Source organism: Hemibagrus wyckioides, linkage group LG19 (genome assembly GCF_019097595.1).
Source record: "Hemibagrus wyckioides isolate EC202008001 linkage group LG19, SWU_Hwy_1.0, whole genome shotgun sequence".
Lineage (NCBI taxonomy): Eukaryota > Metazoa > Chordata > Actinopteri > Siluriformes > Bagridae > Hemibagrus > Hemibagrus wyckioides.
In genome coordinates, this window is record NC_080728.1 from 15,787,501 (window position 1) to 15,810,346 (window position 22,846).

At 43.8% G+C, this 22,846-nt stretch overlaps 1 protein-coding gene across 6 annotated transcripts in view; it reads left to right on the top strand.

Moving 5' to 3' along the window:
* Window positions 1-4,988: 4,988 nt before the first annotated feature.
* sbf1 (SET binding factor 1) overlaps window positions 4,989-22,846 on the top strand; it is a 63,027-nt gene continuing 45,169 nt past the window's right edge. For all 6 annotated transcript variants that reach the window (XM_058417099.1, XM_058417100.1, XM_058417101.1 and 3 more), the window contains exon 1: window positions 4,989-5,208. In XM_058417099.1, the coding sequence (XP_058273082.1) occupies window positions 5,154-5,208 (55 nt within the window). In that variant the 5' untranslated portion in view covers window positions 4,989-5,153. The remainder of the gene's footprint in view (window positions 5,209-22,846) is intronic.

Here is a 22,846-nt window from a genome sequence, read left to right on the forward strand (position 1 = left end):
GAAGTGACATGATGTGAAGTCAAGCCAAGTACAAATCAAATAAAAATAGTGAAGTGAACTCAAATAAAATTACGCCAGGTGGAAATACAATAAGTCAGATCATCCATCCATTCATTTTTTATACCTGCTTTATTCCTAATCAGGGCCACGGGGGTCTGCTGGACCCTATCCCAGCACACATTGGTACACCCTGGACAGGTCACCAGTCCATCACAGGGCCACACACATATAGACAGACAACCACACACACTCACACTCACTCCTATGGTCAATTTAGAATTACCACTCAACCTAATGTGCATGTTTTTGGACTGAGGGAGGAAACCGGAGAACCCGGAGTAAACCCAGGCAGGTACGGGGTAAGTCAAATCAATTCAAGTACAGTAAGGTCAAGTGAGGTTAAGTGAAGTTAAGTCAAGTGTTGTGAAGTCAAGCAAGTAAACAAAATCAGAGCAGGTCAGATTTAAATGGGTTTTATTGTAATTTTTTGAGGACCATGGTGTAACAACAGTACACAGGACTACAGGAAGTGCAATTCGATCAGCAGTTATAGAAATACTCAAATCAGCTCTTCTGGCACCACCAAACATGCCAGAGTCAGATCACAGTCTGATGGTTGATAGGAACTTCACCTGAAGCTGCACTGCACTGCTGCTACACAAGAGTGATTAGATAACTGCATGATGAGCAGGTGTGCTGGTGTTCCTAATAAAGTGTGCACTGAGCGTATAATTAATACACGACAGTGCACACTATCCAGATAAAGATAACGTGCTTTCATTTGTGTAGTTACAGCAAGACATGACTGGAAACGTCTGCAATTCTACTGTAAACTGTAGACCATTCACCCAGGGGTCATTTAACTGGAAAAGCAGTAGCTGTGATGCACCAGGAAAACTGTCCATCAGGAAAAGGATGGGGGGGAAAAAAAGGAGTTAAATTAGATCTGGAAGATTGTAGGAAGATTTTATGTTTTGGGTCACCTCCAGGTTTCCCCTGGGTTCTCTGGTTTCCTCCTAACTCCTACAACATAGATATAGGTGGAGTGGTTATTTTACGTTGGTCAGAAATCAAGTGGCTGTATAAGAATTGAGTGCCTGGACTATTGTTAACATTAACAAAACATTTGTATTTTAATGAAAATGGAAATTTCGCTCATTTAATCAAAGCCGTTTATGAATAGAGCTACATATGCATACACTCCTCTTGTCCTCTTTCCTAAAAGCTTGCAGGTGCAGGAATAAGAGCTGGCAGCGCACCAGTTAAAGCTCCTGTGGGGAACTGGATATGGCGACCGTCCAGCTGTATGCAAGACTTCATTACTTGCCAATACTTTTTCCCAAGGTAGCGCTGGTAACTCGATCGCGGTGTGTGCTTTGTTCAACTGGGAAAGCATCTCTCATCTTTATCCTTCTTTTCTCATTCTGTCTGATTAATTTCCCTCATCTTTAATTAAACTTTTTGGGCCACTGCACATCCCAGAGAGAGCCCAGTACTTCTTCTGTATCCGTCGTGAAATCGGACAACCCCCTCCACGGCGTTTCTCGTCCGGCAGCTTTTTCACGTTGCATTGTAATGCAGTCAGTGTTTGCTGACTTGTGGAATTATTCGAGGGTATTAGATTACGTTCGATTGCCGTCTCAGGCTCTGTGCTACTGTAGTGACAAACAAAACACAGCTAGTGAAAGTAAACACAAATACACTGCTCTAGAGCTCCAGTGCATGGTGCATGGAGGAATGTTTGCAGTCATGGCGTGATAAGTACATTGGGTCAAAAGACCTTCTACACAGGAAGTGTTGGAATTCTTTCAGAAGTGTCTGACAGACAAGGACACAAGCCTCTGATTCGAGGGATATCCGGAGGGCAGTTTCAGCCTTTTCCTCCCTCAGCAAGAGTCCTATGTAAAGCATTCGTGGTGCTTGCTTTGACTATGTTTCCAGTGAATGAAACCAAGCATGGCACAAGTTCCTGCAGCTCCTGGTGTGTGTGTGTTTGTGTGTGTGTGTGTGTGTGTGGGGCTGCACCTTAAACCAATGGTGACATATCACAAAGTCTACTTTGGGCGTTTCACCCTTATGCAACAGTGAAAGCAGATACCAGCAGCACTTTAAGTAGCTGTTTAAACTGTAAAGCTGGTATGTAACATATGACATATACAGTAGTGGGTATTTAGGTGTCAACATTCATTTATTCATTCCTGGCACTGATTTAGCCTGAGATTATTCAAATTATATATTATACATGCATATTAAACATATCGTATGCTTTGCATGGATTGTGTGCATAACGGTGCACATATCTAGCATTTAAAATAGAAGGGAAAATATGTTTTTTCGGTGTGTTGCATATTCATCTTTACATTTATTCCTAATCAGGAATTTACTTTAACCCCTCATGCTGTATTCCTTTTAGCAGAAATTCATCAGTTTTTATTATTAAAAATTGCAACGATCCAAGATTTAATATTGCTAACAAAATGTAAAAGAGATTCACCAGATATTAAAAATAAATAATATAAATGTATATGTACTATTTTGATTTCAGTTGAAAATGTAATGAGCTCCACAGAAGAAATAGAGCTCCAAAGTCGGCTAAACTGCCCGATTTCCACAGTCTTTGCTGTTGATTGAATGCTACTGAGGCGCTCTTTTTAACAGTTATAATGTAGTCGTTTAATAATATAATAAGTGTGATTCAGAGTAATCTAACGGACATGATCAGTCTGTATTAATAGAATGCCAATTTCCATGATAAGCCGAAACAAATACAGAGCCATAATAAGGGCAGTATCATTAAATATATGTGTATACTATCTATTATAGTATAAGGCTACAGTGCAGTATATTACATCACATTAATCTATGAGTCATTATTTTTGTTAAATCAGTAATGCAGAGGCTAATACACAACTCATTATGCAGCTCCTGGGAACTCTGTTATTTCTGTTATTACTGAAATAATTGTGCAATACAAAGTCTGAGGTCACAGCGATCCTCTTGGTTCTAGGTGTAGACAAACACTGTGAGTGAAAACGTTCGGGTTTTATAGCAGCCTGATTAAGTAATCGTGTATATTTGAACAGTAACACATATTAACAACAGTAACATGACTATGGATGTAAGGAGGGTGTACTTATTTTTTCCAACCTGAAATGTTTACTTGTACGGGGGGGGGGGGGGACTACTTATTAACATGCATATATTTTTGTACTGTTTATACAAGCAAAAAATAATGGCAAGATGAATCTAGTCAATTTTATCTACCATCTATTATTATAAGGTTACATTAAACCAGATCTAAAATTGTTTTTCTAGATTTTTACCTCACATTTTCTTGCTCTTTTGACAGATGATTGTGCTCATTTTAAGCAAAACTATCTGCCAATAAAATAAGAAAATAGTGCCTAGACAAAAATATGCCTATAAACAGACTTAATAATCATATATATTTACTTTATTATAATCTTATAATAAGAAATATTAGATAAATTTGACAACATTCAAGATGTTATCACTTGCTAAGATGCCATTTTTTTAGTGTACAAGTTCACGTTGAAAATCTTCAGTTTTTCCATTTAAAATTGGAAATAAACAATTAAAATATTTCAAAACAAACAATGTCAATGTTCAATATCCTGAACATTTAATATTTCTAGTTCCCTATTTAAATGTATGCTAATGTGTGGCATTGAGAATGTTAACTGCTTTGTATAAAAGGTCAGATTTTTTCATGTGTAATGTCTTCTGCTGAAGCATGTGTTTAGACGAAGCTTAGACGTGATCGATCCTCAGGTTTTGGATCTCTTGTTGAATGCACACTGTCTTAAAAGGAAAAAAAAATACTAAGAAACTCCAAAATTCTTGACAATATTTCAAATTTGATTAAAATTAGAAATGAATGCAAAATAGAAGAATTTACAATCACAGGCTCTGGGCCTTACTGTGTATTTAGGCTGTTTCGGTTGCTGTTTCTTTGTGTTATCCCACACTGACTCAATGATGTGTAAACCAGGGCTCTGTGCACTGGGCATTGAGAAGACCATTAGCTCTGTCCACATCCCGAACACTATATGCATAAATACACCCCCAAACTTGCCAGGAACCTCCACCATGCTTCACTGTCGCCAGCAGAGAGTCATCCTTGCACTGCTCCCATGCCTGTCAGTGAACAAACCCGACTTCTGTTAGAGCCAAATACTTCACATTTTGACTCATCAGCTCAGAGCACCTGCTGCCATTGTTCTGCACCACACTTCTTGTGCTTTTGCATGGTTGAGTCGTTTGACCTTATTTCAGTGTCAGAGAGAGGTAGGGCTTCCACGCAAGTCTTCCACAAAGATCACTTCTCAGCAAACATCTCCAGAGTGTAGATAGGGTCTCGGTGGTTTATTCCAGGCCTTTTTGTACTTTTTCAGAATACCTCGGACAGCACATCTAGAGACACCTGCCTGGCGTGAAATGTCTGGCTGTGAGTGAGAGAGCTCGCTGATGCAGTAAGTCTACCTTGTGTCATATTGCTTCGCTCAGTCTGTCTCCAGCAACCTCATGCATGTGCGCGTGGATTTATTCCTCCTACACTGTCGATTCTATTTCGGGTGTTTCAATATTCACAGTATATCATTGATCCTTATCACGTTTTTAAAATAATTCTTTATATATGACCGAATACATCCCTGAATTTGTGCAAACGTGACGGTGACTGGTGCAGTTTTCAGCAACAATGAGTGATCACAGCAAAAATGGATTTATTAAATTGTAATTGATGCTAATTTTTAATTTAACTATTAATATTTCGGTTTTTGAAAGAATATTCATTTTTAAAACGGTTTGTAATGTTTATTAACAACAACAACAACAACAATAATAATAATAATAATAATAATAATAATAAAGGATAATCTCGTGGCCTAGTGTTATGAATCAGAATAAGACGTCGTTCATTCCTGTCATGCTTCCTGTGAGAGTGTCACTGCGCATGCGCACGCGGAGCGGCTGTCAGGGCACGGCTCGGCTACAGTATGGCGGCGAGCTGCTGCTGGAAGGATGCTGCTGTCGCCCAGCCTGCTGTTCGTGCTGCTTTCAGAATGTGAACGGAATATCCACCGCGCACGGAAAGTGGACAACAATAACGGCCTGTAGCCACGGAATCGAGGATGGCCAGGCTTGCGGATTATTTCGTCGTGGTCGGCTACGATCTCGATAAGAGGGGTGAGTGAGTGAGTGAGAGAGAGAGAGAGAGAGAGAGAGACAGTCAGACAGACTGTTTTTTTTCCTCGATATGCTAGACGTTGCTATGCTAACTATGTGGCTGCGTGCCAAATTGTCCCGTACTCCCTCTACAAGCGCACTCCTATAGCGCGTCGTATATGTTCTTTTTAGTGCACTCCGTTTAACACGGGGCGGGATTTGAGATGGGGTTAGCCTATAGCCACGGCTAGGGGGAGACTAAGGAGCAGGAGGGAGAGGTGGGGATGGACAGAGCGGCCCGGGACAGAGCCTCGTCCCGCAGCAGCTGATTCATTCTCGGGCGGTTCGTTTAACTCCGGACCGCGGATCTCGGAGGCCTTTGGGTCTGACAAGGGAGAGTTGTTTCAGAAAATCTTGCGGCTCGACGACACATTTGGTGGGGGAAACGACTTTGGTAGAAATTGGACACGTTTGAAAAACACCACCGAGGGAAGATTTTGTGAGGGCGGAAATGATAACGCTGTATGATTTCGCTAACCCGGGTCGATCAGTCCCGCTTTAGTGCAGAATTAATAACCCGGGATAAATTCTATGCATGGTTGAATTAGAGTTTTCCCACTGAATTCACACGATGCTGATTTATTGGAGTAGTTTCACCGCTGTCAAGTCGATAAAACAGCTTTGTGGAGATATCCATTGGCTCTACTTTGCCTCCACCGTGCAATGAAGATAATTAGATTAAAGATTCTTGCATAAAAGCATCTCTATTTTCTCTCTCTTATTGTCTGTGTCCTAGATTCGGTCCATTCAACCGCCTTATTAAGCATTAAATTATTCACAACTCCTCATCCAGAGATGTAATTGGAAACCCCTTCCACTCCTAGCTTATTTATATCCACACTTTGTGCCTATATCTTATTTATGACTTTACTGAACTCCAAGTCACTGCGATGATGATTAATAATAATAATAATAATAATAATAACCCAGCGAGTTTTCTCTTAACTCTCCTGTATGAAAGTATATGGCTTAAGCATGTGGCAGGATGTTACACGGCCTTGCCTTCCTGTTTCTAGTCGACAGCCTTGTTTCCACACAGACCGCATCACATCATCTGCACAGCAGACTTTTTGGGGGCGGACGACGTCAACAGCAAGGTGTCACGAAAAAGAAAACAGTCCCGATTTTCACTTCTAGTTCACTCAGGGGACGTTCCCGGAATAGTATCTGCGGCGCAGGGAAATCAGGCCCTCCGTAGTAAAAGTAGGCACATCACATGCTGTTAGGAGTTTTGCGTGTGCGTGTGTGTGTGTGTGCTGGATGTTAGAAAACCACAAGGGGTGTGCATCAGCAGCTAGCAACTTGCACTGATTCTGCTGTTAGAGGAAAAAGCGTGTGTTTAGGAGTATGAATAGCAAGCAAAGTTTCTCACTCGTGTCTCTATGCGCTGCACATTTTTCACATCTGACCTCGGGGTTTCGTCCATCACCTGATACTGATCCAATTCTGATATGGTTTCAATCCTGTAAACATTTTATCAGCCTGCTTTAAAGCAGTTTGTGTCTGTTTCACACTATTTGTCTGTCTGTCTGTCTATCTACATATGACACACTCACATCAGATATATTAAATCCGACTGCAGTACTGATCTGAAGTTTTAGGACAGAACTAGTACCACTTCAGTCTTGCGCTGTTGTAGGAAATGAATCAGCGACAGGGAAAGGATTAACTTATCAAACGTGCTTTATTCTTTTTACACCACAGCAGCCTGCTAACATTGACGTTTTTTTTTTTTGTTTGTTTATTGAATAATCTCACGTCATGGCTTTTCGATCATATTCAATGTTGTAGAACAGCTGTGCCACATTTTCTTTCCCTAGTAGCTAATAATTAAAGCAAAACAAACAAACTCCGCTATTCACGTTACAGAGAAACACCGAACTTTGTTGTTAAATAGCAATAATCAATTACTCATTACTTTAGTAGATATTACAGTCTGCTCCTTATACAGCTCCTTACGAAATAAGCTGTTACCGTAGAAACGGAAACGTAGTAGATCCATAGTTCTAAGTTCCATTCACTGTTCTAAGGCCATGTTGTAGGATATACTGAAAAAGCAAGAAGAAGTGCACTTCAGGCAGATGCTCTTATTAAACCAATATTTCTATTGACTAATCAAATCTGAGATTTATTATGATCTGAGATCTCGTATTTAGATACCGGAAGATGTTTCCACGATGCACAGTGCGTCTCGTGATATTTATGTTTGCTAGACAAAAATAAAAATACAAAATTGTGTTCTCTGAGTCTGAAATGCAAAATAGCGAAAGAGATTTATGTAGAAATGAACTACAGCTTGCAAAAAAGAAAGGATATCTCAGTAACTGCATTTAATTTCTGAAGCTGTGAATGCTTCAGGTCTGAGGTCAGTGCATCATTTTTCCACGTCATTGTTGAGTGTTTCTTCATCTGTTGCTTAAATTGTTGCTTCATCAGTATGTGACATCAGAGGAATGTGTCACGCAGGAAGCCGCTGAGAGACAAGGTTGTTTTTCCTGAGAGGAACCATGTGCTCGGATTGTCTGTCCCAATAATCTCTCTGTGGTTACTCAGCGTCTGTTACATCCACATTGTGACAGCGCTGCTGTCTCTGTAATGCTTCGGGTTTCTGACGAGGGTGGAGTGCGGCTATAACATTGTTTGGACCTAGCCTCCAGAATAGCAGAATAGGATCCTCTGAACCAGGGGCTTTGCAAACAGGAAGTGAGAGAGTGGGCTCTGGGGAAGGGAGAGTTAAGCAAGCCTCGACATTGTCCCTGTAACGCCTGGGCCGGTTCGGGTGGAGACCCAGAAAGAAGAAAAAAAAAAAGCTTGGAAGAGAGCGTGAAAGGCCTTTTGGGGTTTTTGGTAGTGCTCTTGCCCCACCCTGACCCTCTCCTCCTCCTCCTCCTCCTCCTCTATTCCTTCATAAAGGCTCTGAACGGTCGAGGCCTGAATAATGATAATAAGGACAATAGTCATCCAGAGCTTTTATTCTTTCCTGGGCCGCTCCTGCTGCTTCTGACTAAACCATGTGCAGTGTTTGTGTTTCGTCCTGGACTACTTTTTTAGCCACGTTTAACAGTTTGACACCGGAATAATAATTTTATTGACTGCTTACTTGTGTGGCTTGTGTGACTTGCAGACACACATCTCCTAGGCCACACTTCCTCAGGCTTTCTTTCAGAAGCGAGTGAATGGACGAAAGAGAGAGAGAGAGTTGTGTGGCATGATTATGGGGTCCGTGCTGCGTTGCCATGGTACTCGGGTCTCTGTAACGGCACCCGGTCCGGCCTGCAGCGGATGGACGAGGCTTTTTGCATCTGCCAGCCGTCTGCTAGATGAATGCTCCTTATTCATGAGGGAGAACAGGGCACTGGACGATGGCCTTGTTCTGAGAACGGACGGCGCTCTCTCCACACACACACACACACACACACACACACACACACACACACACACACACACACACACACACACAGAGCCAATAGTTTTAAGCTGCATGAAGCTTATTTAAAGGCTCAACCAGACCCACTTTTATTCCACAGTCCCTGAACACAAAATCAACACTTTTTCAAAATGGCAGCAGATTTACTCGGGTTCAGACGTGTCATGTGACATCTTCACGACATGCAGTGTACCAAAGCTCTCTTTGTGTGTCGAATATGACTACAAAGACAGTAATTACACTCGTGTCTTCACTGCTCGGAGTTTAAAAGAAGGTTTTATGTCCATTTTTTTGGACATAATGATTACAAAATATCTTAGCACCTCATCAGTCGCAGGATCAGTGGTCAGTTGCAGTGCTGCAGGTGGACCAGAGGAAGGATAAGACCGAGTGAATCGTTCACGGCCTCAACACTTTCATGGTCTTCCCTGGAATTTCGAGTATGTGCTTTTTTTCCATTCTCTTCCCTTCCCTTCCCCCAGAGCCCTCGGGGGACACACTGAGGCAGTCCAGTTCTCACCCATGACCACTTTATGGGGCTGTATAGGGCTGTGTCCAAATGCTTTCAGCACCATCCTCTTTCATGTCTGATCTACATCACGGGATCGATATGATGTAAACAATCGTCTGTCCTCTATACGGCCAGAATAAATCCTCAATCGCTTTATGATTACCGGTGATCCCAGGTTCTCCTGTGAGCAAACAAACATGGCAGACGAAAGCCAGACAAAACCCGAATGGAAAAACATACAAGCTGAACGAATGCACATGGTTGGTTTTGACGTATTTCTTTTGCCGCAACTCCATCTCTTTGTTCTATCAGCTTTTCCGTTTAGCCGTCATACTTTTTAACTTCTTCTGTAAATACCGATGATGATGATGATGATCTTGATCTTTAAGCTTCACTGTTTTTTTGTTTTTTTTCACGCATATTCACTCACCAGACCCTCAGTGTTCTCTCCTCCGCCACAATACACCATGACCAAGTGTTTTATTTTGTTCCTTTACTTAATACTTTTCTTTCTATATTACATCAGAAAATTAGTTTCAGGCTGTAACAAGCCATGAGTGAGGTCTGAGTAAAAAAAAAGCCAGTGGTTTTCAGTGTAAAAGGACACGTAAAATGGGAATCTGTTTCCGATCGCGGTCAGTTTTCACCCTGTGAGTTCGCAGAAGCCAAAGAAAAAACTGTCCAATCTGCTCTTTCAGAAAAATAAATAAGCAACCGGTCATTTTTAAGCAGCGGTCATGTTTATTTCTGTCCGTCTGCTTGAGGTTATAAATGTTCTGGATCTGAGTGAGAGGCATCCTGACTTTATAGAAAAGAGAAAAGTATCCTTCACAGTGTTGAGCAGGTAAACATGTAAATGTTAGCAGTCGTTGGTAAGTCAGTGGTTATGTGCTGCTGTAGGTGTGTCTTGCCTTGTTCGTCACCTACAGCTATTTTATATGAGCTTAATTTCTACACACTTTCATCACATCCTCCTGGCATGTTTGTGCTTGTTTCCTCTTGTTCAGTAATGGCAAAGACAAAAGCTCTTTGAGTGATAGTTACAGAGGTAAACAGTCGATAAACATTCTGCAGCAGGGATTGATGCATTGGGAGTTTGAGGCAGGTAATCCTCTGCCAATCACCTGGGTTTATATAGCACAGCATCGCCTCGGTTATGACTGACCAGTGACTGATTGTCTACTTGAGTAATTGAGTGATGGTCTGACTGAATGTCTGATATCTGACTGAGTGTCTGATAGACTGGCTGGCAGAGTGTCCAATTGTCTAATTGACTAACTGAGTCACAAAAGTCTGATTGATTGTCTGATTAGCTGATTGACTGCCTCACTGTCTGTCTGATAGACAGTTAATAAGTCAGTCGGTCAGTCAGTCAGATAATCGGGCGGCCAACCAGACAGTCAGACTGACCATATGCTTAGCTGAATGACTGACTGTCTGAGTGTCTGATTAGCTGACTGACTGACTGACTGAGTGTCTGACTGACTGATTGATTGTCTGAGTGTCTTGATTTTCTGACTGTCTGAGTGTCTGATTAGCTGACTGACTGACTGAGTGTCTGATTAGCTGACTGACTGACTGAGTGTCTGACTGACTGATTGATTGTCTGAGTGTCTTGATTTTCTGACTGACTGAGTGTCTGATTGACTGACTGACCTACTGACTGACTGAGTGTCTGACTAACTTGAGTGTCTGATTAGCTGACTGACCGAGTGACTGTCTGATTAGCTGACTAACTGATTGTCTGACTAGCTGACTGAGTGTGTGATTGATCTCCTGAGTGTGTTATTGGCTGTTTGAGTAAGTGCATAAACAGCTGACTGACTGAGTGTCTGACTGACTGACTGACCGTCTACTTGACTGAATGTCCTGCTGTCTGATTGACTGTCTGACAGGCTGATCATCTGAACAGCTGTCTATATGACTGACCAACTGACTGATTGTCTACTTCAGTAATTGAGTGACAGCCTGATTAACTGTCTGATTGTCTGATTGAGTGTCCGATAGACTGGCTGACTGTCCAATTGTCTAATTGACTGACTGAGTGTCTGATCATCTGCCTGAGCAACTGACTGAGCAACTTGACTAACTGTCTACTTGAGTAATTGAGTGAGGGTCTGATTGTCTGACTGAGTGTCTGATTGTCTGATAAACTGACTGACTGTCCAAATGTCTAATTGACTGACTATCTGATAGTCTGCAGGAGCAACTGGCTGAGCGACTGAGTGATCGTCTGACTGATGGACTGTGTACTTCAGTAAGTGTCTGACTCTCTGAACATCAGACAGTGCTGTGTAATGATATTTAGTAATGGAGTTCTGCATTCTAGCATTAAAATGATTTCTTGTTTACTTTGCTCTTAACTTTGAGTGTTGAAATAGTCATAACATCCTCTCTAAACCATCATGTCTGTCCATCGGTGTGAATTCAGTCATATTTTTGTCGAGATAGTGTTTATTTTCCTTAGCATCTCTGTATATAGACTACTTAGGCCTGGAGTATTAGCTGTATTTGTTTTATTACCCAACCTATTACCTAAGAGCTGTTCTGCAGAACACTCTGTCTGTGAAGGTTTTAAGAAAGATCCCAGTGATGAGTAAAACGCCTAAAAGCGTGTGAGACGAGCCGTAACGACGATTATTAATGCTGACTAGTTCTCTGCCTCTGTGTAATTGACGCCTGTCCTGTGGGAAAATGTGAGAAAACAAACGCACTCTCACACCATCACTTCGAGTGTTAAAAAGAGGAAAGAGCTAATTTTTTTTTTTTTTGGACTTTTTTTGAACTCCAGTAAACGGAAATATTGGGTGTTTATTGCTTTTCTATTGTTTTTCCATTTCCTGAAGCTCACCACAGTTCTCAAGCTGTAGGCTTGGTCTTGACCGCTAGACTACATTGCATTAAAAATTCCTCCAGAAACATTTTCCTTCCATTTTTTTGTATTCGGAGTCCGAATGTGTGTCCTGTGCATTCTGACCTTGAGTGGCATGCCGGTTTGCGTAAAGCAGCGAAACATTATGATAAGATAGCGAAGGTCACCTTTTAAGGTGTTTCTGTAATTCACATCTATCCAGTCAGTTGCAAAAGTAATGGCACCCATTCAGCAAAAACACTGAGACATTAAATGCAAAATTACTATTTCTTTCTTTCTTTATTGTTCTAGTTAGTTTGAAAATTAGGAAAGGATGTATATACACAGAAATCCATTAGAATTTAGTTTAGATAATAAAACGACAAGTGGCAAAAGTATTGGCACCCCTAAGGGTGTCCCATAATTTAAGCCACAAACTTCAAGCCTTAAGACAACGTGGATATAGTTGTCTTTGAACAAATATGTCTCTCTGCTGCCCATCGACACGAGAGGATATAAGTTGTTTATATGTAAAAACTTACAATATACAAATATTACAATATACAAAAGGGGGAAAATGTGGAAGAGTTTTGTGGAACAAAATTTCCCATGAGCCTCGGATGGAGCCACAAACATTTGTAATCGCAACAGATATACCTTTTGGAGATAAAGTTATATAAAATGTTCAAATTCTCCAACCTTGCTAGCTATTACATAGGGGTTATATTACATTATACTGTTATTCTCTGCTAGGGGTGCCAATACTTTTGAAACCAGGTTTTTCCTGGGGGAAAATAAATTGCATTATGTTGCAAATTTGTGTTAAAATATAATCTAAAATATTAAAGGAAAATCTAAAATATTAAAACAAATTATTTTGTTTTAAAATATCATTCAGATCTGATTTTTTGGGGGGGTTATTTATTTATTTATTTATGGTCAGTGTGCATGATGCTGTGTTGAAGCAGAAGGAATCGTACTTTAGCAGGTTCTTTGCATCATGTTGTCTTGTTGAAGGCCTGGCTGAAGTGACCAGCTCAGAGTGTGGTTTATAAATATCAAGCCACAGGTTTCTTTTAGAATATAAATAGCGTTGTGTGTCAGGGGGAAGCTCAGAGCAGTCACTTCAACAGCGTGGGCTTAGAGACGTTTTCACACTTTACTAACCTTGACTTCTGTTTTCTCTTAAATTTATGATGAAACTGCTTCTTTTCTTCGTAGAAAACCTAGTGTTTTGTGGCCTGTGTGTTTGTGTGTGTGTGTGTGTTCATATTGTTCAGGAAGGATGTGAGTTGGGTTTTTTGCCCAAACGCCACTCACTCTGTCATACCGAACAACAGCGAGAGTTCCTTGGCAGATTCAGTCTCTTTCTCTCTCTCTCGCTCTCTCTCTCTCTCTCGCTCTCTCTCTCTCTCTCTCTCTCTCTCTCTCTCTCTCTCTCCCCCTCTCCCCCTGTATATCCACTCAGAGACCCGGGGCAGGATGAGGAGGGTAGCTGGGGGGCTGATGGCTCAGAAGTGTCTGAGCTGTTGCTCAGGAGCTCTTGGTTGAACAATTCCCCTTGTTAAAGAAAGGACATTATGTACCTTTACATTATTTACTGTCCAGTCACCCAAATGAGGATGAGGTTCCTTCTGAGCCTCTCAAGGTTTCTTCCTCATGTCATCTCAAGGAGTTTTTCCTCGCTACAGGTTTGCTCATTAGGGATAAAAGTTAGGTTTCTATACTTCTGTAAAGACAATCTCCATTGTTAGAAGCACTATACAAATGAATTGAATTGAATAATAAGTGGACACTGGGGAATCTGATGTTGGAAAGGACAGGAGCTGTAGGATCCAAAGAGCGGATCCAAAGAGCAAATCCAAAAGCCAATCATGGAACGATAGGAGCAATGGAGAGACTGATGAGGGAGATTGGGATTATGTTTGATGGGAAGGTCGTGAGATATGGAGAGGTTATAGGTTGGCAATGGAAAGGATGATTGGGTGACTGATTGTGGATTTTGGGAAGGGTTGGGGAGGTTCTGAGGGAGAGTGGTTGGAGAATGGGCAGTGGTGGCTCAAGCGGTTAAGGCTCTGGGTTGTGGATCGGAAGGTCGGGATTCAAACCCCAGCGCTGCCAAGCTGCCACTGTTGGGCAGTTGAGCAAGGCACTTAACCCTCCATCATAGCTGCCCCTGTGCTCTGACCCCAATGTCCTCAGCATATGCAAAGAAAAGAATTCCACTGTGCTATAGTGTATATTTGGTGATAATAAAGGCTTCTCCTTCTGATACAGCGGGTGATGTAGAGACTGATGAGGAAAGAGTGGAGTGATGGTTATGTGGGAGCGATGGGAAGACTGATGGGGATTGAAAGAGGGTGATGGGTGTGATGACAGGCTTGATGGCAAGTGATTAGGGTGGCTAATGGTGGAGCTGAAGCGGAGACTGGAAGGGTGCAAAAAGAGGATGATGATGGACTTCAGAGGGTGTGATGTGAAAGCTGGAAGTAAAGGGGCTAATGGGGATACTGGGGTGGGGTGGGGAGGCTGATAGAGTGCTGACAGGGTTTAGTCTGGTTCAGGCCAGAGCTTGGGTAGGCAGTGGGGAGGCTGGTGGGGAGGCGTTTGATGTGGTAGCTTAGAGGGTTGATGGGGGGGGGGTCTGATGTGGGATCTGAAAGAGAGAGAGAGAGTGAAAGAGATGGAGTGATAAGAGAGCGAGAGAAAGGCCACATTCTTCCAGAAACAAACTCACTGTGTCCAGATACTCATAAATATGTATGTATCTTTATGGCATGTTTCATACAGCTGAACAGAAATGAAAAACTGTTCGTAATCACTCAGTTCAAGCTAGCTAATGCACTTCATATAACTGAACTAGCTGCCATTATGAAGAAGTGCATGAACGTGTGTGTGTGTGTGTGTGCAGTTTTCCTGGCTGCTGTTTAACATAAACAGAGCTAAGTATCAGTTTCGATGAGTAGCATAAAAAAATATGAACTCTACACTCGTCCTCAGCCTCATTAATAATAAATCTCTCTAAATCCACATCTTCCCTGATGTGATTGTTAAATGGTGTTTGTGTTCAGGCGTCAGATTGCGTCTTATCTCCAACATCGGCACACTGTTTAAAATGTAAATATATACGCGAGTATATGCAAATTTGTGTATATTCACTGTGTTCTTACCAGCTCGGCGTTGTTACATAACCTGAGCGACAGATTGAGATTTCCTGTAGCTTTGATCATCAGGAAGTTGCAGCCAAGCAAGCGTGACGCTTCAGGATCCAAAGACTAGCCGTTCTTTTTATACCCAGGCCGTAGAATTTACACAGCCGGCTCAAGAGAGTGTTTCAGTTTGGAAACCACACCTGACCAGACTGACTAGTTCCTCATCCGCTATGTACATGTGATTTAAATGAGAGCAGCGAATGAATACTGTTGTTTTTAACAGGTTTTGAGCTAGAGGGAAAAACCCTGCTGGAATAGAAACGAACCCAGTGACTTCATGCTTATGAGAAGTGGTAGCTCTGGGTTTAACATGTGGGACCACTGCTTCTGAGTTCAAATCCCAGGACCACCTGCTGGGCCCTTGAGCAAGGCCCTTAATCCTCACTTCTATAAATGAGACGAGTGGGTAATCACGAGGAACCTCAGAATTGAGGAGAGACGGAATTCCGACTTGAAGAGCCGTTTTCCTTCGTCGTTCCTAGTGGGAAATTACCAGTTACAACCTTGGATTAAAGGCAGCATTGGTGCAAAATGGTGCTAAATCAAGTGGGTACCAGTTTTAGGGATAGTGTTTACTCGCACACTCCAAATCCGACACCATCATCCTGCCGTCATGTATAGTCTTTGTCGCTTGTGGCTTTGCATGGGAGTAGAATTTAACCCGTGTTTGTGATCAGGGTATTGCTGCACACTTGCTGTGAAGCTTCCTCGAAGCAAAAACGAGGCCGTGGACAGACATATGTAACATGTTTCATGGACATGCTGTGTAAATCCAGCAGAAAAATTACCAAGACGTTGGCTGTCGTTCGGAAAACATGATCACCAGTAGTGAAGATCCATCCACCCATTCACACTACGGACAATTTAGAGATGTCCATCAGCCTACAACACGTCTTCAGACTGGAGGAGGAAACCGGAGAATCTGAAGGAAAACCCCAAAGCATGGGGAGAACATCCACACATCAGAGGCAGGAATCTAAACTCTTACCCTGCAGGTGTGAAGCAAGTGTGTTAACCACCTAACCTCACACTGCTAGGTTATGATGCATCATAGAAAGACGTTTCATTGAATCAGGTGCAAACCCCATGGTTTATTTTTGTCGATATTAAAGGTGCGGACACCACAGACAGTTCCTGCTTGGTAGCCATCCCGATAATCAATTTTTCTGCAATTCCCGATGCGGAACTCGGATAGCGTTTGCGTTTGGAACCCAAATGAGGAAAACCAGCTGCTGTAGAGAACCGAAAACTTCTACTCTATCACCTGTCCAGCTGACTTTAACCGCTTTAGAACCTGAACCACTCTCTGATTCTACTGTGTTCCTCATTGCTGATATCACCAGAAGGACCTTGTGATGTCCATCTCCACACAATGACTCCGGAACATTAATCATCTGCTTTGCAGTTTCACTTCACTTCAGCTGCCGTATGGCAAGAGGAGTTGTGTGGTCTGCGTCTCTCTCTCTCAGATCTCTCTGTAGTTCCTCAGCACTCATATGACTCAGTAACTCACACCAGAGCCGAGCGTATGCTCTTTAACCTGGATTTCATAACCCATATCCAGCTTTAAAACCCCATTAAAATTCCTGCGGATACTGAGAATTTCACTTTGCAGAAAAAAAAAAGTGATTCCTAAGCAAAAGCTTTAGAGCAAGGGATGGATTTTCGCCCAGATTGAGGCTGTTAGTTTAATTGGAAGAGATTTAATGGATTAGGTGAGAATTTAAGAGGCTGCCGCTTACTGTCCACATCTGCTTACGTCTAGTCTGCGCTTTCTGCTTCCTGTGCTTTAGTCCATTTGAATCGGATCCTTGGAGTGATTTCCTGTTTAGTGCACTTCTTTCAGGAAGTGAGAATGCACAATGGCCGAGAACGTCTCGATGTGTGTCCAGGTGAACTCCAGCACAGTTTGATCACAGTGAGAAAGTAAGCCACTCGATTGTGGGAACTGAATCAAACAGGCCTCAAGTTTTTGAGATTGTGGCCGTTTCTTATTTATTTGTTTGTTTATTTGTTTATTGTTTAAAATTTGAGCCCATAAACCACAAACTGAGCCAAAAGACATAACTGTCAAAAATAAAAGATAAATACTGCTACTCTACAAAAGCTGCTCATGATGGGAATATTGGCTCTTTTCAGGGAGTCAGATCAATTGACTCATTAATTGACTCATTTATAGGGAATGACTCCTTTGTGCAGTGGGTTGTGCAGTTTTCTCTACCGTTTATTTTTATGAGTTGATTGACTACGTTATTGATTGAAAGGGCCGTACTTGGGTGATTGTGTTTTCGGGGTGAAATTTAACGCACACGTAATAAAGGTTTATTCACCTGTACGATTTCTGAACAACGGGTGAAAGAGTTTTAGCGGAGCAGGTTTTCACCCTGCATGACCTCTTGGACAGTGTTCTGCTTTTTGCTCTGTATTGTGAAAGCAAACCAAGGCCCAAAACCTATCGATTTCACACTGATTGGGGCTTCGGGTAAACATAGGGCTAATAGGAGTGAAAGAACTGTGGGAAATTTGATTATATTCAGGCTTTGTGCCATTCTATTACTGAATGGAAGATAATTTTTTGGTTGTGACGTTATTATTTTCTCCTATTAATTTCTCAGGAGCTACACTATTATTCATCCAAAGAAATGCTCCCAACACTGCATTTGTCCTTCCCTTGATATATACCAGCTGTATGTTTCACTCTGCAGTAGCTGCTTGTGAAGAGATTTCCGGAAAATATTAGTGAATCAGATCATTTGACTCACTGATACAAGTCGACTCTTTCAACTCCGAAGCAGCTCACTGCTATTTTGCTCAACAACGGACAATGCTTCTGCAAGACAAGAAATCTATCTGTCTGTCTGTCTGTACATCTGTTTGTCTGTCTATTTGTTTGTACATGTCTATCTGTCTGTCTGTTTGTTCGTACATCTGTCTGTCTATTTGTCTGATTGTACATCTGTCTGTCTGTCTGTCTGACTGTACATCTGTCTGTCTGTCTGCCTGCCTGTTTGTCTGTCTGATTGTACATCTGTCTGTCTGACTGTACATCTGTCTGTCTGCCTGCCTGTTTGTCTGTCTGATTGTACATCTGTCTGTCTGACTGTACATCTGCCAGCCTTAGGGGCTAACGGAGATATGATTAAAATTCTACAATCGTCCAAAATGAGGTTAAAACTCTAGAGCTGTCCTGAGCTCTGTGAACTGTTCTCTCAGATTTAGCCTGCAGGTTATTTCTCTTTGGTGTGTGTGTGTGTGTGTGTGTGTGTGAGAAACATTTGCAAGCTTAAGAGTAGCCAGGCATCCTGCCAGCTCAGCAGCAATATTAGGTCGCTGAAGTGGAGTGAAAATGAAAGCTTGTGTCCTAGAGTGCTGGGAAAGGGGTCCGGTTCTGGGATTTGAGGAGACGAAAAAGAAAATGAGAGGAAGCGGTCGAGAGGAAGACTGAGGATGATGGTTGACGAGAGCCTGTTGAATTGTTACAGCACTCTTCAATGCTCCTCTACACCGAGGCATTACTTAGAAAAAGTCAAGTAAAGCAGCAGAAATGACCCAGGACAAAAGACGTCCAGAAACAGAACAGAAAAGTGTCCAGTGTCCAGTCTCACCTCTCGTGCTTATCTTCAGATAACCCCAGCCATAAACTGTATCCAAGACCGTCAGCAGCTGTATATATGTAGACTTACTGATCACTTACGCCTGTGTCGAACCTTCGTCAGATATAGACTCCTACTGAGAATTTGTTCTGTTCACATCGGTTATAAAAATGACTACTGCTACCACTACTGCTTCTGCTGCTACTTGAACTACTGCTACTGCTACTGCCACTACTACTACCACCACTACTACTGCTGCTACTTGAACAACTACTACTACTAATACTACTACTGTTACAACTACTGTTACTGTTGTTATTACTACTACTACTGCTGCTAATACTCCTGCCACTGCTACTACTGCTACTGCTACTGCCACTACTACTACCACCACTACTACTGCTGCTACTTGAACTACTACTACTACTAATACTACTACTGTTACAACTACTGTTACTGTTATTACTACTACTACTGCTGCTACTACTGCTACTACTACTACTGCTACTGCTGCTGCTACTTGAACTACTGCTACTACTACTACTACTACTGTTACTGTTATTACTACTACTACTGCTGCTACTTGAACTACTGTTACTACTACTACTGCTGGTGCTACTTGAACTACTGCTACTACTACCACTACTACTGTTACTGTTATTACTACTACTACTGCTGCTACTTGAACTACTGTTACTACTACTACTGCTGGTGCTACTTGAACTACTACTACTACTACTGCTGCTACTTGAACTACTGCTAATACTACTACTACTACTGCTGCTGCTACTTGAACTACTGCTACTACTACTACTGCTGGTGCTACTTGAACTACTGCTACTACTACCACTACTACTGTTACTGTTATTACTACTACTACTGCTGCTACTTGAACTACTGTTACTACTACTACTGCTGGTGCTACTTGAACTACTGCTACTACTACCACTACTACTGTTACTGTTATTACTACTACTACTGCTGGTGCTACTTGAACTACTGCTACTACTACTACTGCTGGTGCTACTTGAACTACTGCTACTACTACCACTACTACTGTTACTGTTATTACTACTACTACTGCTGCTAATACTCCTGCCACTACTACTACTGCTGCTGCTGCTGCTGCTACTACTGCTGCTACTACTACTCCTGCTGCTGCTACTTGAACTACTGCTACTACTACTACTACTGCTGCTGCTGCTACTTCTACTGCTACTGCTGCTGCTACTTGAACTACTGCTACTACTACTACTACTGCTGCTGCTACTTGAACTACTGCTACTACTACTACTGCTGCTGCTACTTGAACTACTGCTACTACCACCACTACTACTGTTACTGTTATTACTACTACTACTGCTACTAATACTCCTGCCGCTACTAATACTCCTGCCACTACTGCTACTGCTGCTGGTACTACTACTGCTACCGCTACTGGTACTGCTGCTGGTACTACTACTGCTACCGCTACTGGTACTACTACTACTTCTGCCACTACTGCTACTACTATGTTTTCTACTATTGCTACTTCTTGTTTTTTGTTTTTTTCACCCACACAAACTGATCATTATCAAACTGATTATCTGGCCGCACCGGGACCCTGCTGATTTAACCATGAAATGTGAGCGGAGTCAAAAGGTGTTGGGTTTGAGTGGCTAAAAAGAGAGCAGTGTAAACACAATCAACTATTTTAGGCTGTAACAAGCATATTGGTTAACATGTTGGACTACTGATCAGGAGGTCGTGAGTTCAAATCCCACCTCTGCCCAGTTGCCACTTAGAGGAATAGAGAAATGTAAATGAGCCTGAATGAAGGTGTTCTTTTAAATGTAGGTCGCGTATAACACGATTCCTACGTTTTCTCAGCGTTCACAGAAACGAGGGTGATCTGTGTCATTGACCCAGCACTGGGACAATGTGGAATTTCCTCCCTTTTGAGCTCTGGCTTGAACCCATAGAGCCTTGGTCCTTACTCTAGCAGATTTCTTCAGTTATGTTATTATAAAGCACTGAGGTCTATCTCCATACATATGAATCATCTCAGATTCTGGAGCAATCCAGCCCCTAAACACTCATCCATCATTCAGCGTCTGCTCAGAATCACGGGCTTTTTTCTCTTCCATTTGGCCGTGTTCCAGAGCAGACAGAAAAATCTTCTTCTCGCTGCTCATGGTGTGAGTTTTGGCTTACGGATTCGGACGTTATTCCCGCAAGACCGGCAAGCCGAACCCGAGGGAATTCCCGAGTTCAGCTGCGGATTAAAAATGACTGTAGTGAGATTTCCAGATCATCTACACTGCTGACTCTGACTCCGACTCCGACTCTGATGACCACAAGGTGCTGAAGGGGTCAGAAATAGAAAATGGGAAGTTTTGCAGGAAATTATGAATGTGAGAGTCTAAAAAAAGCAGAATCACTGAGTGCTTCTAAAAACAGCATTTACCTCTGAGATAAAACAGACAGTTTTATACACCACTTTACTTTTTATTTCATTTCCACCAAGTGTTTATACACACAAGTGCAAATACTACTGCTAATATTATCACTGCTACTATCATTACTGCTACTACTGCTAGTATTTGCACTACTGTTTCTACTACTACTGCTACTGGTACCACTACTGCTGCTGTTACTGCTACTGCTACTTCTTCTACTGCTGCTACTACTACTACTGCTGCTACTACTACTACTACTACTGCTACTACTGCTACTTCTTCTACTACTGCTACTTCTTCACCGCTGCCACCACCGCCACCACCACTACCACCGCTGCCACCACCACCACCGCCGCTACCACCGCTGCCACCACCGCTACCACCGCCGCTACCACCGCTACCACCACCACCACCGCCGCCACCACTACCACCGCCGCCACCACCGCCACCGCCGCCACCACCGCCACCACCACCGCCACCACCACCGCTGCCACCACCACCGATACCACCACCACCACCACCACCGCCGCCGCCACCACCGCCACTCCCACCACCGCCGCCACCACCACCACCGCTGCCACCACCGCCACCGCTGCCACCACCGCCACCACCACCGCCACCACCACCGCCGCCACCACCACCGACACCACCACCACCACCACCACCACCGCCGCCGCCACCACCGCCACTCCCACCGCCGCCACCACCGCCACTCCCACCACCACCGCCACCACCACCACCGCCACCACCGCCACTCTTCCACCACCACCGCCACCACCGCCACTCTTCCACCGCCGCCACCACCGCCACTCTCCCACCACCACCACCACCGCCACCACCGCCACTCTCCACCGCCACCGCCACCACCACCGCCACCACCGCCACTCTTCCACCGCCGCCACCACCGCCACCACCACCACCACCACCACCACCGCCACCACCACCGCCACTCTTCCACCGCCGCCACCACCGCCACTCTTCCACCACCACCACCACCGCCACCACCGCCACTCTTCCACCGCCACCGCCACCACCACCGCCACCACCGCCACTCTTCCACCGCCGCCACCACCGCCACCACCACCACCACCACCACCACCGCCACCACCACCGCCACTCTCCCCACCGCCGCCACCACCGCCACTCTTCCACCACCACCACCGCCGCCACCACCGCCACTCTTCCACCACCACCACCACCGCCACCACCACCGCCACTCTTCCACCGCCGCCACCACCGCCACTCTTCCACCACCACCACCACCGCCACCACCACCGCCACTCTTCCACCGCCGCCACCACCGCCACTCTTCCACCACCACCACCACCGCCACCACCGCCACTCTTCCCACCGCCACCGCCACCACCACCGCCACCACCGCCACTCTTCCACCACCGCCACCACCGCCACCACCACCACCACCGCCGCCGCCACCGCCACTCTCCACCACCACCACCACCGCCACCACCACCGCCACTCTTCCACCGCCGCCACCACCGCCACTCCCACCACCACCGCTCTTCCACCGCCGCCACCACCACCACCACCGCCACCACCACCACCACCA